Source organism: Trichosurus vulpecula, chromosome 4 (genome assembly GCF_011100635.1).
Source record: "Trichosurus vulpecula isolate mTriVul1 chromosome 4, mTriVul1.pri, whole genome shotgun sequence".
NCBI lineage: Eukaryota > Metazoa > Chordata > Mammalia > Diprotodontia > Phalangeridae > Trichosurus > Trichosurus vulpecula.
Genome location: NC_050576.1, coordinates 223,367,548 through 223,385,575, shown reverse-complemented (window position 1 = coordinate 223,385,575; position 18,028 = coordinate 223,367,548). Strand labels below are relative to the sequence as shown.

General features: G+C 40.8%; 1 protein-coding gene across 1 annotated transcript in view; it reads left to right on the top strand.

Moving 5' to 3' along the window:
* The first annotated feature begins 3,094 nt into the window (after positions 1 to 3,094).
* SEC14L1 (SEC14 like lipid binding 1) overlaps positions 3,095 to 18,028 on the top strand; it is a 94,367-nt gene continuing 79,433 nt past the window's right edge. The window contains exons 1-2 of the mRNA XM_036754122.1: positions 3,095 to 3,315; positions 6,457 to 6,547. Coding sequence (XP_036610017.1) covers positions 6,485 to 6,547 — 63 coding nt within the window. The 5' untranslated portion in view covers positions 3,095 to 3,315; positions 6,457 to 6,484. The remainder of the gene's footprint in view (positions 3,316 to 6,456; positions 6,548 to 18,028) is intronic.

The following is an 18,028-nucleotide window of genomic DNA, read 5'->3' as shown; positions in this document are numbered from 1 at the left end:
TCTCTCCCCCTCATAATCAGAAGTATATTTTAATAAGAATTTTTCTCAGTTACATGTAAACAAATTTTTTTAACATTCACTTTTTAAAATTTTGAGTTTCAAATTCTCTCCCTCACTCCCCTCCTCCTCCTTGAGAAGGAAAGCAATTTGATATAGATTATATATGTGTAGTCATGGAAAACATGTTCATATTAGCCATGTTGCAAAAGAAAAAGACCAAAAAGTAATAAAGTGTTTTAAAATATGCTTTAATCTGCATTCATACACCATCAATTCTTTCTCTGGAGGTGGATAACACTTTTCATCATAAGTCCTTTGGAATTGTTGTGGATCATGGTATTGATGAGAATAGCTATGTCAGTCACAGTTGATCATTGTAAAATATTGCTGTTATCGTGTACAATGTTCTCCTGGTTCTGCTCATTTCACTTTGTATCAGTTCATGTAAGTCTTCCCAGGTTTTTCTGAAAGCATCCTGCTTGTCATTTCTTATAGCACAATAGTATTCCATCACAGAAACATATCAGAACTTGTTTAGCTATTTCCTAATTGATGGGCATCCTCTTAATTTCCAATTCTTTGCCACCACAAGAGTTGCTATAAGAATTTTTGCACATATAGGGGCATGACTTATTCTTGATGAAGCTATGCTGTTTCTTTGTAATAACTACTTTCCTTTCTAGATGTTTATCAACCATCTCTTTAATAAGCCTTGTAAGAATTTTTTCCGGAATCTATATTAAATAAATTGGTTTGTGGTTTGTGGATTCTGTTCTTATCAGATTGTCCTTTGTGGACCAGTTAAAGGAATTAGGGATGTTTAACTTGGACTTGGTGGGGACATGACACCTGTTTTCAAATATTTGAAGGGCTATTATGTGGAAGGGGGAAACTGCCTACTTGTAACTTCCACCCATTGTTCTAGGGTCAAGCAGAATGGAAAATTTAGGCTTGAAGTGAAAGAAGTAAGAAAAAGCTTCTTAAGTTGTACCAAAGTGGAATGGGTTGCTTTGGGAAGCAAGATTTCAGAGGAGGCTAGATGACCACTTTTAGGGCATGTTGTAGAAGGAATTCTTAGTCAGGTGTGAGTTAGACTAGATGGTCTCTATATTCCCTTTGAACCCTGAAATTCTGAGACTCATTAGTTAGAAATACTTTGTGACTATACAGAGACTGACTTTCTTGTTTGTGACTCATAAACTGACCCTGAAAGGCAAATTCCAAAGGAGGAATTGCAAAAATGTTTTGAATTGCTTCCCAGTCTCCCAGAGTGACTACATTCATTTGGATGGCTAAATTCTGGTGTGTTTAACAACAAAAATTCTTATTATTTTGTAGTCCTGCCTATTTCTTAGTAAAATAGTATGTTTGTGTTTGGGAGTGCCTCCCACACCACAAGACTTCCCAAATGTCATTTCATTTCACTACTGCCTTTCAAATTTAGAGCAAGAGCCCCTACAGCCTACCTGAAATGCAGGGCTCAAGCTAGACTCCCCCTTACCTCCTCCCTCTTCTATTGTTCAGCCGCTGTCATCAGCCTATTCATCAGCCGTCACTCACCCTCTAAAACTAAAAGAAGCAGAGGATGGCACGGCACCTAACCTCAATATCCTACCCAACTGGACGCTAAAGTAGCATTTGCATGAACCAAAAAAAGATGCAACTGAGTTTTGCTAGAGTCAGTCAGTCAACGGCATTCGGGAGGCGGGGTTACAAAGAAAGACAAAAACTTGGTTCCTGCCCATAAGGAGCTCACATTTTAATGGGAAAAGACCACGCGCGCATAACTATAACTGTACATACAGGACACATTCAGTGCAAATGGAATATACTTTCAGAGCGAAGGCACTAGCAGTTGGGTGGGAGTGGGGGCGGGGGGGAGAGATCCAGAAAAAGCTTCCTATAGACTAGGATTGGAGCCGAGTCTTCCAGGAAGCCAGGGAAGCCAGGAGGCAGAGGAAGGGAACATTTTAGGCGTAATGGACAGCCAGTGAGACAACACAGTCACGGAATAATGGAGATGATGTTCTGTTTGAAGCATGGCAAGAATGCCGGTGTAACTAGATCGTGGAGTACATGGAGGGGAGTAAAGTGTAAGAAGCCTAGGAAGGGTCAGGTTATGAAGGACTTTAAGTGCCCCAAAGAGAATTTTCTATTTTATTTTGGAGCTAATGAGAAGCTGGGGTTTGTCAGATGGGGGGAAGTGCAGTATGTCAGACCTGCGCTTAAGGAAAATCGCTTTGGCAGCTAAATGGAGGCTAGATTGGGGAGGGGAGAAACGAGGCAGGGAAACCAAAGAGACTATCTCGGTGGTCCATCTTGCAGTCATCTGGCAGCCCTGGCCATCCTAGTGCTCTTCCAGAGCATGAAACGGCCTGGGCATGGTAAGAGGAAGGTGGAGGAAGGATTTTCCCCAGATGGGGGAAAAAACCTCGCTGTGATCCCAGATTTAGAAGGTGGGTTTCAGAGATCTTCTATTCTAGTCTAAGTCCTTCATTTTAGAAAAGAGGAAAAGGAGGCCCCAGAGAGGTTCGTTAACTTTCCCTAAGTCATACGGGTAGTAAAAGGCGGAGGGACCAAAGAAATCAAAGCCTTTTTGAACATCAGAGAGAGGAGTTCATAAGCTGTGCCAGTGCGTGTGAGCTTGAAAGGGCAGCGTCAAGGAAAACAAAACTGTCATTCAGGGACCTCCGCAACAAAATCGCTTCCCATCCCCTGAAGCTCTCAGGCCCCTTTTGTCCCGACCGCATCCGGGTCCTCCAATTCCCAAAACTCAGCGCCTTCCTCTAACCCCACCCCCTGGAAAGCTGACAAATGAGGTAGGCGGAGCTGTGACGTTACTCTCAATGCCACGCGAGCGCCCTCATCACCCCTCTTGCCCCCCTTTTCGCGCCTGCGCAGCTGAAATTCAGCCCAGGTCTTTTTCACTGACCCTCCCCCTCTCTAACCAGTTTCCCTCCCCGCCCCCCGCCCCAGCTCCTTCTACCCTAGCAACTGTCGTCTCCCGCAGCTTCCGCCCACTTCTGCCCCAGCTGCGCATGTGCGCCTGTTTCGGCCGCCCGGGCCCCGCCCTCCCCGTCACCCGTAACAACCATCCGTCCCTTCTCTTCCCTTCTCCCTGTACCTCCTCCCCCTCCCCAGCCCACCCCCCGGAACCAGCGGTCGGAGGAGCTGCCTCAGCAGTAGCGGTCGCGTTAGAAGCAGAAGCTACACTAGGAGAGCAGCGGCGGCAGCAGCGACTCCAACACCGCGGGAGCCGCCGGGATGAGCGCCTCCCGCCGCCCTCTGCTCCGAACCCGGCCTTTCTGACAGGAGGTAGGCGCGCGTCCTCGCGGGCGGGCATTGTGCGCGTCCCCGGCCCTTCCAGAGCCGGCGGGATGCCTGGCGGGCTGGTGGCTCGGGACTCGCCTGGCCTCCCTCCCACCCCCGAGGGCCTCTTCCGCATCCCAGCCCCCCTTTGAGGATGGGTCCGGGCCTCTCCCGGCTCCCTCCGTCCGTGCCTACCGCCTCCTTCCCACGGAGCCGGGGGTCCTGCTCCCCTTAATTAAGCCCCTCCGGGTTTCTCGGTACGGCCCGACCTCCAAGTAGTCTGGTTCTCAGCCTCTGGAACGCGGGTTCTTTTCCCAGGCCCTCCCCCGCCCCCAGCAGACGGGTCCCGGAGTCCTTGCTCTTGCCATCCCTTCCTTTGGGTCCCGGTCCCAGGGCCTCCCCTTGACCATTTCTCCTGGGGCGGGAGGGTGGTGGTGGGGAAGATGGTCTATAGCCTCTTCACCTACTCCCCCCATCCCCGGCAAGCCGTCCTGTCAGGATTCTGCCTCCACTTCTGAATCTTTTCCTTCCTCCCCCCGCCCCAGCTTTCCCTTCCCCTTGGGTCCTGTCCTTCCAAGTTATCCTACGTCTCCCCACCCCCCCACTTTCTTATCACATCCTCCTTCGTCTCCCGCCCGGAGTCGTGCGCCCTTTAACTTTTAACTCTTTGTGTTCTCATCATCCCGCTACCCTGCGGGGTCACTTGGGCTCCCCTAACTCGCCTGCCCCTGCCCTCTCCTCTTCCACCGCCTCCAGTCTCCTTTAAAGGATTCAGCCCCCGCTTCCATCCTCACTTTTCCCGGGATGGCCGTCTATAGGACTTCTTCTGGGCGCTTTCTCAGCCTCTCCAGAATTGAACTCTTCCTTGGTAATTCTCCCAAACCCTCTGGGTACACCCCCAAATACCTTTACCCTTTCTCCACTTTTTTAAGAGCCAGAATTTTGGGGGTCAGGCACGTCTTTTCTTACTCACTTCCCGGGGTTTTCTTACCTGTTACTCACTAGCTGGCTTTTTCTCCAGGAGAGGTAAGGTGCTGTGCCCTCCTCTTAGGCTTCTGTTTAAGGTCTCCTCACGAACCTTTCTGATCTCTTTAAAAGCGGTTTGTCATTTATTTTTAAGAGAACATATTGCCGAAGAGGCCGGCCAACAAAGGATCTCACTTGGCATTTGTGATCAGGGATCTCTTTTGGGACGAGGTTTTTGGTCCCAAACATCCAATGTTGTACCAGTTTCTCAGGTGCCATGTTAAGCAGATTTTCTAATGAATGGTTGTTAAAGTTTCTTTAAAAACTGAACCACGCCGTTCCAGACATCTGGTGCCTTTTATCTATGATAATAAATTCTCATTAACAGGTGGTGAACCAAAGGTGTTTATGATTTATTTTTCCCAAGATCAAATACTGGATTGTAGTAGACCCAATAGAAGTATTAGAGTTAAATCCCATTAACAGGTGGTGAACTGAAGGTGCTTATGATTTATTTTTCCTAAGATCAAATACTGGATTGTAGTAGATCCCATAGAAGTATTAGAGTTCAATCCCATTAACAGGTGGTGAACTAAAGGTGTTTATGATTTATTTTTCCCAAGATCAAATGCCGGATTGTAGAAGACCCAATAGAAGTGTTAAAGTTAAGAGAAAATCCTGGAGTTTGGGCCCTGATAGTGACAAAAAACAATAAACAATACCAAAATCAATCCATAAATATTGAACTCCAATTATGTTCCAGGCATTGTGCCCTGGGTATGCAAAAAGACTTAAAAGACAGTCCCTGCTCTCAAGGAGCTTGTGGGAGAGACTGAGCAAACATACAGAACAAGTGATACACAGAATAAATGAGAAAACAACACTAGAGTTAAGAGGGGTTGGGAAAGGCTTCTTGTAGAAGATGAAATTTAGGTGCTACTTAAAAAGAAACAAGAAAAAAATGAAACTAAACAAAAGTTTCCTCTTCATTGAAATGCTAAAAGTACTGTAAATGATGATAAATTTTTGAATTTTTATTAACTTTACCCAGAAATTTTTCAAATTTTTCCCCAATAGATTTTATTTTGAGTTCCATATCACGTGCTGTATTTTATCTGTATTTCCTGCAGCACTGGGCACATGCTTGTCAGTCAGATTTGATCTTATTAGTTTAAATAAGAAAGGAAATATCAATTTGGCAGGAGAAATATCTGGTTTCATACAGCACCACAGAGAAAGCAATGAACTACAATCAGAAGAACCAGATTCTGGTCCTTTTCCCTGTTATTCATGCCTTTTCCTCTCCTCACCTCAACTTGCTGTTTCACCTCATTGGGAAAGTTACCTTTTCTGTCTCCCTAGATTTCAACTGTCTCATGTAAAATGAAGGCAGTTTACTAGATGTTGTCCCGTTTCTTGCTATCCTCCAGCTCTGCAGTTCTGTGTTTGAGAAATACAATTGTGTTTTAAGAAAAATTCATACTGGCATTCATCCAACAAACTAGAGGATGGTTATCTACATTATAAAAGGAACCTTTTCAATACAAACTCCCTTCGTACTTTTATACATATTTACAGATCATTAATTACTTGGTTAGAAATAGGTCCAAGAAACTTTCCTTTAACCCTTGAAGATAAACCCCCAAAATTATAGTACAGATTGGAAAATAAAATTTAATTACCAAAATTCAAATTGTATACAATATTTTACTTCAGTTTAGTGCTTAATTTGAATTGTGTGTTTTTTTTTTCATTTTTATCTCTTCACGTTATTCTCACATTTAGTATTTGGTGAATAAACTAGTTTTTACCATGTCTTAAAATAATAGAAATTTTCTTTTCTAAGTAAAGATACCTTATAATTTTGTGGAAACTTAGGCCCAAAGAACTTGATTGACTTATTCCTCATCAGACAGCCATACTTTGTAGTGGAATCCAGGATTCTAAAATCCAAGGCTAAGTTGTCTTTTTTCTCATTATGACACATTGTTGTTCTTATGTTTAAAAACTTATCCAACTACCTTTTCTTAAATTCTACTAAAAATTCAGCCGATTCTATTTTCTTTTCTTTATTGGTTTGAGTTCCTTCTGTTTTCCTACTATTGAGGGGGGCAGTGATGTAACATACAAAGAAAGTTACATTTTTTCCCCCATCATGGTGTGTTTGTATGTGTTTTGCAGGTTTGAAGATTGCTAAAACATTACAATCATGGTGCAAAAATATCAATCCCCGGTGCGGGTGTATAAACACCCCTTTGAGTTAATAATGGCTGTAAGTACATTAATTTATTCACCAGTGTTTTTGGATTCTTAAAAATGTGTTTTGTCATTTTTACAAACTTGATAATTTATGAATAATTCTTGTTGTAATAGTTATTCTTACCTCTCTTCTTCATGCTTTTTTTATGCTTTTATATTTTACAAGTCTACTTTTTTAATCTTGCTTTTAGAAATGTTACCTCAAAACTAATTTTTTTGTAAAATTGATACAATTTTGAGAAAATATATCTATTTTTTAAAATGCTGCTGTAATGTTTCTTAACCATTGCTTAGTTTTTCATTAAAAAGTGGAAACTTTTTCCTTTAAAGAAGTAGAAACTTGACTAAATAATTATTCATCCAGGATCACTACTATACCTTTTCTTTAAAAGAAAAAGAAAGAAAAAAGGGAGCATGAGAAACATTTCCTTTTTTTGTTTTCCTGTTTGTATTGAAACACATTTTAGAAGCATTCCTTTTAGGTAGACTTCACATTCATCACTTCAGGGTTGAGTTTTGCTTTCATTATCCCAATAACTTTTTGAAAAGCACTTTTTTTCCCTTAAACAATAACCATTTCCACATATGAACTAATGAAAATCAGACAACATGTAAGTTTCTGTTGAGATTTGAGAGGAGTTTCACTAAGTGCATGAGAACAGATAGACATTTCACTAAATAAAAATAATATATCAGTAGTTCTTAGTTATTGTTTTTTAAAGAAATCTCAAAACACATACTTGCAAGGAAAAGAAAAGAGCCGAGGCTTGTGCACTTTAGTTATTTTTTCTACAGCTTTTAAAAACAGATAATCTTTGTGTTAGGGTCATAGTCAGTCATCGAGGAATTATTAAGTCGTATTGTAGTTTTATTCATGACAATAATTTAAAAATACTGTATGTCAAATTATGTCTCTTAACCAACTATATAAAAAAGCTTGATTCTACTCAGGTTACTGTGAGGTATATTTAAAGTCTTTTCCTGGCTATTAAGTATATATTATTGTTGTGCTGCTTATTAAACTTTTGAGTTGTCTGAAAATATTTTGGATTCTGAAAATGAAAGTACATTTACTAATATTTATCCCTTTATATCCTTTCCCACTTTCTGTAGTTATGTTACAGAATTTTAGTTTTGTGTTTTTAATTTGTAGAGATATTTAGTTCTTGAATGATGTTTATGCCATTTGCTCTTAGAATTCTAAGACATCAGTCCTCAATATTTACTCTGTATCCTTGTTTTTCTTGTAATTCAGGGGAAACAGTAGAGTTGCTCTGTCAGTTTGTCTTTCCATCCCTGATTCAAAATGGGAAAAAAAAAAGCCTAAGGACAAGAAATGACAAACTTTTTATGGGCATTTACTTATATATATATATGAAAACTTTAAAATAAATATTTGAATTCCTGAATAAGAAGTTAAATATGATATTATTAGTAGTACCAGAAGGGACTTTAGAACTCATCTAGTCCAGCTTCTTCATTGTATGGATGAAGAAACGGGTCCAGAGAAGTATAGTGATTTGTCTAAGTTTACACAGTTTACTAGCAAAGCAAGGGCTAGATTCGGTTTCCTGACTCTCAGAACTCTTAGGACATACCTCACCATGCCTCCTGCATTATTCATATAGTCACGCTTTTTATAGATTCATCCCTATATATTGACCTTTCATCAGCTATTCTGTGCTTGAAAAATGTACCCAGCCTGGATATTTATTGCTTACCGGCTGTGTACATGACGTTGTTCTTTCCTCTTCCATGTTCTCCAGGAGCTCGCCCCCTCAGTCATAGCTCTCATCTCCAGTCTCTCCTTATCCATTGATTGCTTCTCCACTGCTTACAAGTATGTTTATCTCCCCCATCCGTTGACCCTGTTACCCTCTGAGACGTCCTCGTCATTATTTCTCTCATAGCCGTACTCCTAGAAAGGGTGCCCACAATTATGATGGATCAGGAAGACCTGAGTTCGAATGTACTCTCTGACACTTTCTAGCTGTGTGACTCTGGTCCAGTCAGCTAACTTCTGACTCAGTTTCCTCGCCTGTAAAGTGGAGTTAATAATAGTAATCTCCCAGGGTTGTTGTGAGGATCAAATAAGATAAACCTTAAAGTGCTAGATGTTCTTATTATTATTGTTATTTCTTCTCCCTCTCCTCTTAATCCCTAGCAGTTTGCTTTATTCCTTTACCCCTCAAATGAAAAGCAGACAAAGATCTCTTGGCTGTTAAATCCAGCAGCCTTATCTTAGTCTTCATTCTACTTCTAGCTCTTCATCTTCTCTCTCTCCCCCTTTACTTCTCTTCCTTTGGTTTCATCAGTCTTTTGACTCTATAACTACTACCTTTCAAATTGATAAGTCTTGCTCTAGATTATCAGCTACCTTTTCTTTTCCCTCTGTTCTGTCTTCATTGATGTTCTCATCTTTAGCTCCTTGACTTTCCCTTTCATCTTTCTCTACTCTCATATCTAATCAGTTGCCAGTCTCACTGATTCTGCTTCTTTAACATCTTTTGCATTTGTCCCCTTCTGTCCATTCACACAGCATCTGCCTTAGTTCAGACTTCAAGCCTATATTATTTCAATAGCCTGTCAATTAATTGGTTTTTCCCTTCTTCAGTCTACCTTTCACAGACATGTCAAATCGATGTTCCTAAAACACAGATCTGATCATATAAATCAGATATTTAATATTGTTTCTAGGATAAAGTGCAGTATTCTTAGCCTCAAAACCCCCCAGAATCTGGCTCCCACATACCATTCCAGTCTTAGATCATATGCTTCTTCATGTACTCCCCATTCCAGTCCCAATAGTCAGTAGCCATTCCCTTTATATGACATTATATCTCCCTTCTCTTTGCTTTTGTGTTGTGAAATGTGTTCTTTCCTTAAATTCCCTTTTAGAGTGCCTAAGGTTTCTTCAAAACATAGCACATATATCACTTCCTATTGGAGGCCTTTTCTGATCCACCCAGTGGTTAGTGCTTTTCCCCTTTTGAAATTGCATTGTATTTACTTATCCATGTACATATATCCCCTAAAAGAGAATGTAAACTCATTGAAGGCAGGGATTGGTTTTTTATCATCCTTGTATCCTCAGTTACAAGCAAAGGAGTTGTGATTTCATCTGTATGGAGAACTCCCTTTGCAAGAACTCCCTCTGCCAGTTTGTTTATGACTTAGTATGTATGTCCTTGAGAGTTACCAGAGACACATAAAAGTTAAGTTCAGTGTCACATAGCTAATAAATGTTAGGGGTAGAATTTCAATCCAGGTCTTCCTGATTCCAAGCCCTGCAATCTACTATGTCACCACGAGCTGTTAATCTTGTGCACAGTAGTTCCTTAAGAAAGGAACTGAAATAGCTTTAAGGTCCAGCCTTTGGGGATCAAAGGAGAAACATGTCAAAAAATGAATTGTAGAGGAATATAAAGAAAGATGAATGAAATAACTAAACATCTCAGAGGGAAAGAAACAGTTAAAATAAATCAATTTAACTCTTAGTCTATCTGATAAATTCTTTGATGAAAGAGGGTGAAACTTAAGGCTAAAAAACGTGGTTTTAAAAAAACATGGTTCTAGGATTATTCAAGGATTTCAGTTACTCATACCCCTCTTTTTTGTCTTGTTGTCACAGTTGTATTTAGAATTGGAAATAAATACTGGGCAACCTTTTCTCAAAGTGGAGTGAATCTGTCCAATTTAGTCTCTTTACTCTTCTGAATTTACCCCAATATTGTATTTATCATAGTTAAAATGTGAAAGTTCAGTTGTTGCCAGTATAGTAAGACAAGGCAGGATTAATATGAAATCATAAGTAGTTTTTAAAAATTCTGTAGCTTTCACGGTAGTTAGCAAGCATTTATTAAGTGCTTACTGTATGCTAGGCACTGTGCTAAGTGCTGGGGATACAAAGAAAGGCAAAAACAGTCGATGCCCTCCAGGAGCTCATATTCAGATGGGGGAGTTGATATGCAAACAACTATGTTTGCATATCATAGAAGATATATGGATAAATTGGAAGTAATCTTGGAGGAAAGTCATTGGTATTAAAGGGGATTAGGAAAGGCTTCTTGCATTCAGTTAGCCAATAAATGTTTATTAAGCACCTACTAAGTTCCAGGCATTATGCTAAGCTTACAGAAGGTAGGATTTTCTCTGAGACTTGAAGGAAGTCAGGGAAACCAGGGGACTGAGATGAGAGGAAGATGAGTATTACAGGCATGGGGAATAGGCAATGAAAATGGACAGTTGGGAGTGAGTATCTTGCCTAAGAAACAGTAGCAAGGCCAGTATAATTGGATCCAGTCATAGAGTGTGTGGAGGGGAGAGCAGACTAAGATGTAGGAAGACTGGAAAGGTATGAAGGGGTAAAGTTTAAGAGCTTTGAAATCCAAGCAAAGGCTTTCATATTTCATCCTGGAAGTAATATTGAGCCACCAGAGTTTATTGAATTGGAGTGGTCGTGGTGGTGGTGTGACTTGTGTTTTAGGAAAATCAGTCGCTTTGGCAACTGAGTGTAGGATGGATTGGAGAGAGGCTTTGAGGCAGGGAGACCCAACCACACATCTCTTGCCGTAATCCATGAATGAGGCATGAGATTCTACAGTAGGATGATGGCACTATCAGAAGAGATGTGTTGTGAAGGTAGAATCAATATGACTTGGCAATAGGTGGGATAATTGGGGTGGTAGGTGAGAGAATGAGGATTTGAGGGTGATGGGAGGATAGTGATACCCTCAATAATAGGAATATTAGGAAGAAAGGAGAGTTTTGAGGAAAAGATGAGTTTTGAAGTGTTGAATTTTAAATGTCTAAGAGAAATATAGATCAAATTGTCTAATAGATGGTTGGAGACTTGAGGCTGGAGGTCAAGAGAGTAGTAATATGGGGCAGCTAGGTGGGACAGTGAGTAGAGCACCAGCCCTGGAGTCAGGAGGACCTGAGTTCAAATCCGACCTCAGACACTTGACACTTACTAGCTGTGTGACCTTGGGCAAGTCACTTAACCCCAATTGCCCTGTCTCAGCAAGGCAATAATCACAATATAGATGATAATTGTCAAAATGCCTATGTGGCTCTGTATCACATAATATACGAGACCCTCCACAAAGAAGGTAGAAGTGAACCATTTACTCAGACACCAGAGGATCGGATCCTGTAACCAATATGCCCAATGCATCACAGCAGCAAAGAATCCAATACACCATACCACAGCATGGAGCCTCACCATCCCAAAACCATCTGCTCCCCCTACCCCCCACCAGTCACTCACAGTGACTCACAGCCACGACAGTCTGCTCTCTCCCTCAGTGCTAACTGTAGTAACTGCTCTCTGCATCTCCTGTGACACACCTTCCTTTTCTTATCAGGAAGCTCCTCCTACCACATGTGACTTAGGCTTCCTGTGATGTAAGCAGGTCACCTGGCCTATTAATGGGTGGGAAAGATCTTCAAATCTAAATGGCTATTCTACTTCCCCCCTCCCCGCCCAAAAAAGGGAGTAGTAATATTATTTTCTTGCACCACGTCCTGTCATTATAGTTTATGTTGTATTTGTCAGTTAATTCTGTCAATTGTGCTGTAAATAAAACTGTTCAGATAACAGATTAGTTGTGGAATATTCCCTTCCTTTCTTTCCACAGCAATGCATAGTGAAGAGATTTCTGTGTCATACTGATTTATGCAGAGGCATTTTAGAGAGTTCAGTGGATAGAACACTGGGCTTAGAGTAAGAGTTCAAATGAATCCTCATTCTTCCTAGCTGTGTGATCCTGGGCAAGTCACTTAACCTTGCCTCAGTTTCCTCAACTGTAAAACAGGATAATAATAGCAGCACCTACCTCCCATCATAAACTCTTAATAAATGTTTGTTGTCGCCCCACCCCCCCACAGTATGTTTCTAGCTAAATAACTTTACATGTTGTAGTTGTAGTTCAGAAAAGCATACATGTTTAATATTTTATTCAGTACTTTAGGTGAAATATATTCAGAGAGGTCTATTTAAAAAGATTTCCTTTTAGCTTTAACATTACAACATTGTTAAAGCTATGTGGCAAGTAAATAGTGGTGTATTCTTTTTGTTGTTGAAAACTTGTATGAGAATAGTTTATATACAACTTTGGATCAGAAATTTGTTACCTGGATTTCACAAATGGCTATTCTCATGTTTTCATACCTAGTTATATATGTACAGCCATTAAGTTATGATCATGTGGTTTGGGATCATTTCATACATAAAAATGGTTAATTTCACATTGTTTTTTCTTCCTACTAATTTAGCAGCACTTGACTCCTCTTCCTTTCCAGAATGGTCATCGCCTTATTTTCATCCTGATATTACATCATCATCCCCATCTCTTTTGCTCCCAAGCTCCTAAATGCATATTGTTTATTTTTGGGGATATTCAATGTTAATTTTATTTTCATACCTCCCCTTTCTGTGATGTTCTATCATGTATCATTATCCTCCTGTTTTCATAATTGATTTTCACAAGAGTGTGAATTACGAATTTTCTCCCCATTTCTTCCCTCCTCCCCACTCCAAGTATATTCTGGTTGCCCCATTCCCCAGTCAGCCCTCCCTTCTGTCACCCCACTCCCCTCCCATCCCCTTTTCCCTTCCTTTCAAGATAAATTTGTACACCCCATTGCCTGTGTATCTTATTTCCCAGTTGCATGCAAAAAACTTTTTTTTTTGTTTTTGAACATCTATTTTTAAAAACTTTGAGTGCCAAATTCTCTCCCCTCTTCCCTTCCCACCGACCCTCCCTAAGAAGTCAAGCAATTCAACATAGGCCACATGCGTATCGTTATGTAAAACCCTTCCACAATACTCATGTTGTGAAAGACTAACTATATTTTGCTCCTTCCTAACCTATCCCCCTTTATTCAATTTTCTCCCTTGACCCTGTCCTTTTTCAAAAGTGTTTGTTTTTGATTACCTCCTCCCCCATCTGCCCTCCCTTCTATCATCCTCCCTTTTTTATCTTCTTCCTTCTTTCCTATGGGGTAAGATACCCCATTGAGTGTGTATGGTATTCCCTCCTCAGGTCAAATCTGATGAGAGCAAGATTCACTCATTCCCCCTCACCTGCCTCCACTTCCCTTCCTACAGAACTGCTTTTTCTTGCCACTTTTATGTGAGATAATTTACCCCTTCTATCTCTCCCATTCTCCCTCTCTCAATATATTCCTCTCTCATCTCTTAATTTGATTTTTTTTTAGATATCATCCCTTCGTATTCAACTCCCCTGTGCCCTCTGTCTATATATATATATATATGTATATATGTATATATGTATATATGTTTATATATGTATATGTATATATGTATATAAATACACACACACACACATATATATATATATATATGCATATTCCCTTCAGCTACCCTAATATTGAGGTCTCCTGAATCATACACATCATCTTTCCATGTAGGAATGTAAACAAAACAGTTCAACTTTGGTAAGTCCCTTGCTATTTCTTTTTCTTGTTCTTTTTCTTGATTACCTTTTCATGCTTCTTTTGATTCTTGTGTTTGAAAGTCAAATTTTCTATTCAGCTCTGGTCTTTTCACTGAGAAAGCTTGAAAGTCCTCTATTTTATTGAAAATCCATATTTTGCCTTGGAGCATGATACTCAGTTTTGCTGGGTAGGTGGTTTTAATCCTAGCTCCACTGACCTCTGGAATATTGTATTCCAAGCTCTTTGATCTCTTAATGTAGAAGCTGCTAGATCTTGTGTTATTCTGATTGTGTTTCCACAATAATCAAATGGTTTCTTTCTGGCTGCTTGCAGTATTTTCTCCTTGATCTAGGAGCTCTGGAATTTGGCAACAATATTCCTAGGAGTTTTCTTTTTGGGATCTATTTGAGGAGGCAGTCTGTGGATTCTTTCAATTTCTATTTTACCCTCTGCTTCTAGAATATCAGGGCAGTTCTCCTTGATAATTTCTTGAAAGAAGATATGTAGGCTCTTGTTTTGATCATGGCTTTCAGGTAGTCCAATAATTTTTAAATTATCTCTCCTGGATCTGTTTTCCAGGTCAGTGGTTTTTCCAATGAGATATTTCACATCATCTTCCATCTTTTCATTCCTTTGGTTCTGTTTTATAATATCTTGATTTCTCATAAAGTCACTAGCTTCCATTTGCTCCAATGTAATTGTTTTTTTTTTTACTTTTTTTTTAAAAATTTATTTAAAATATTTAGTTTTCAGCATTGATTTTCACAAGAGTTTGGATTACAAATTTTCTCCCCATTTCTACCCTCCCCCCACTCCAAGATGGTGTATATTCTGGTTGCCTTGTTCCCCAGTCAGCGCTCCCCTCTGTCACCCCACTCCCCTCCCATCCCCTTTTCCCTTCCTTTCTTGTAGGGCAAGATAAATTTTTACGCCCCATTGCCTGTGTATCTTATTTTCTTGTTGCATGCAAAAACATTTTTGTTTGTTTTTGAACATCTGTTTTTAAAACTTTGAGTTCCAAATTCTCTCCCCTCTTCCCTTCCCACCCACCCTCCCTAAGAAGTCAAGCAATTCAACATAGGCCACATATGTATCATTATGTATAACCCTTCCACAATACTCATGTTGTGAAAGACTAACTATATTTTGCTCCTTCCCAACCCATCCCCCTTTATTGAATTTTCTCCCATGACCCTGTCCCCTTTTGAAAGTGTTTGTTTTTGACTACCTCCACCCCCATCTGCCCTCCCCTCCATCATCCCCCCATTTTTTTTTATCTTCTTCCCTCTTCTTTCCTGTGGGGTAAGATTCCCAATTGGGTATGTATGGTATTCCCTCCTTAGGCCAAATCTGATGAGAGCAATGTTCACTCATTCCCCCCTCATCCGCCCTCTCCCCTCCTCCCACAGAACTGCTTCCTCTTGCCACCTTTATGGGAGATAATCCATCCCATTCTATCTCTCCTTATCTCCCTCTCTCAGTATGTTCCTCTCTCATCCCTTAATTTGATTTTATTTCGTTTAGATATCTTCCCTTCATCTTCAACTCACCCTGTGTCCGCTCTCTCCCTCTCTCTCTCTCTATATATATATACATACACACATAGATATATACATACATACATACACACACATTCACCCATATATATACATAAACATATATGTATGCATAATCCCTTCAGCTACCCTAATACTGAGGTCTCATGAATCATACACATCATCTTTCCATGTAGGAATGTCAACAAAACAGTTCACCTTTAGTAAGTCCCCTGCAATTTCTTTTTCTTGTTCTTTTTCTTGATTACCTTTTCATGCTTCTCTTGATTCTTGTGTTTGAAAGTCAAATTTTCTATTCAGTTCTGGTCTTTTCACTGAGAAAGCTTGAAAGTCCTCTATTTTGTTGAAAGTCCATATTTTGCCTTGGAGCATCCAATGTAATTTTTAAGGTGGTATTTTCTTCAGTGGTCTTTTGGACCTCCTTTTCCATTTATGTAATTCTGCCTTTCAAGGCATTCTTCTCCTCATTGGCTTTTTGGAGCTCTTTTGCCATTTGAGTTAGTCTATTTTTTAAAGTATTGTTTTCTTTCAGTATTTTTTTTGGGATCTCCTTTAGCAAGTCATTGACTTGTTTTTCATGGTTTTCTTGCATCATTCTCATTTCTCTTCCCAATTTTTCCTCCACTTCTCTAGATTGCTTTTCCAAATCCTTTTTGAGCTCTTCCATGGCCTGAGACCAGTTCATGGTTTTCTTGGAGGCTTTTGATGTAGGCTCTTTGATTTTGTTGACTTCTTCTGGCTGTATGTTTTGGTTTTCTTTGTCACCAAAGAAAGATTCCAGAGTCTGAATCTGAGTGCGCTTTCGCTGCCTAGCCATGTTCCCAGCCAACCTACTTGACCCTTGAGTTTTTTGTCAGGGTATGACTGCTTGTAGAGTAAAGAGTACTTTGTTCCAAGCTTGAGGGGATGCACTGTTGTTTTCAGAGCTATTACAGCCAGCTCTGCCACAGCAGCGCTTCTCCTTCCCCAAGAACCGCCAACCCAGACCTGACGCAAATCTTAAGCAGGCTCTGCACTCCTGCTCTGATCCGCCACTTAATTCCTCCCACCAGGTGGGCCTGGGGCCAGAAGCAGCTGCTGCTGTAGTTCTGTAGCTGCACCACCCCTGCTGCCCCCGGGGTGGTGGCCATACCGCAAACTCCTTCCACTCTCTCCCCCGCAGCTTTTCCCACTAACCTTCTCTGTTGTCTTTGGTGTTTGTGGGTTGAGAAGTCTGGTAACTGCCACAGCTCACTGGTTCAGGGTGCTAGGGACTGTTCCCCGTTGGTCCCCGTTGGTCCGGTCTGATTGGTCCTGCCACCGCCCTCGCTGGACTCTGCTCTGCTCCCCTTCGGTCCCAGCTCTGTGCGCTGTAGACCTTACCCAGAGACCATCCAGGCTGTCCTGGGCTGGAGCCCTGCTTCTATCTGCTATTTCGTGGGTTCTGCAGTTCTCTGTTGTCTTTGGTGTTTGTGGGTTGAGGAGTCTGGTAACTGCCACAGCTCACTGATTCAGGGCCCTAGGGCCCACTCCACCCGGCTCCCAGTCTGGTTGGTTCACGCGGGCCATGCTGGGCTCCACTCCCCTCCTGCTCCCAGCTCCGTGCACGATAGACCTCACCCAGCGACCATCCAGGCTGTCCTGGGCTGGATCCCTGCTTCCCTCTGCTGTTTTGTGGGTTCTGCAGTTCTAGAACTTGTTCAGTGCCATTTTTTATAGGTTTTTGGAGGGACTTGGCATGGAGCTCATGCAAGTCCCTGCTTTCCAGCTGCCATCTTGGCTCTGCTCCCCATGACTTTTGTCTACCTCTTGTAACAAAGTTTCTGACCCAGTATACTACTAGAAAGCACCTTCTCTTCACAGAAATATTATTGTACAAAGTTTGGAAGAGTTTTGGATACAAAACACATTTTGCAAGTGAAATAGAATTTATGGTCAGCAAACCAAAGTTGATAAATTACTGTAGTTTACTGATCTGCATTATTTTTTCCTTTGTGTTTTGTTACATGTACCATCTCCTGCTGAAAATGTAGGTAAGCATCCTTGAGACAGTCATCTTCTTGATACTAATAAAATAGACATCCATTTTCCCACCAAAATTAGGAAACAAGCTTATAACTTAGAAATTGGCTATATTTATCTTTCTCTGTTTTGGGAGAGGGGAAGGAAAGTCATTCACAAACTGTTTCTTAGCATTAGTGCTTTTCTCAAAAAGCAGGGCCAGAGTAGAATTACCTAGGAAATAACCGAGATGTTCTGGGAGGAGCCCGTACTTGGGAGATAATATTAGCTGAATTGTCAAGTACACGGTTGACATTTCCTAATTGGTATGTATTTAGAGAATAGTTTTCATAATGTACAGCTTTAGCTGGTTGTATTGGTAATTAAGGTGGGACTTTTTTACTGCTTTCTCTTTTGGAGCACTTATTTAATCAAATGCCATGATTGATGAGTCTGGCCTTTGTTTCTTTGATTAAATCAGGAGTCTTTGATGAACT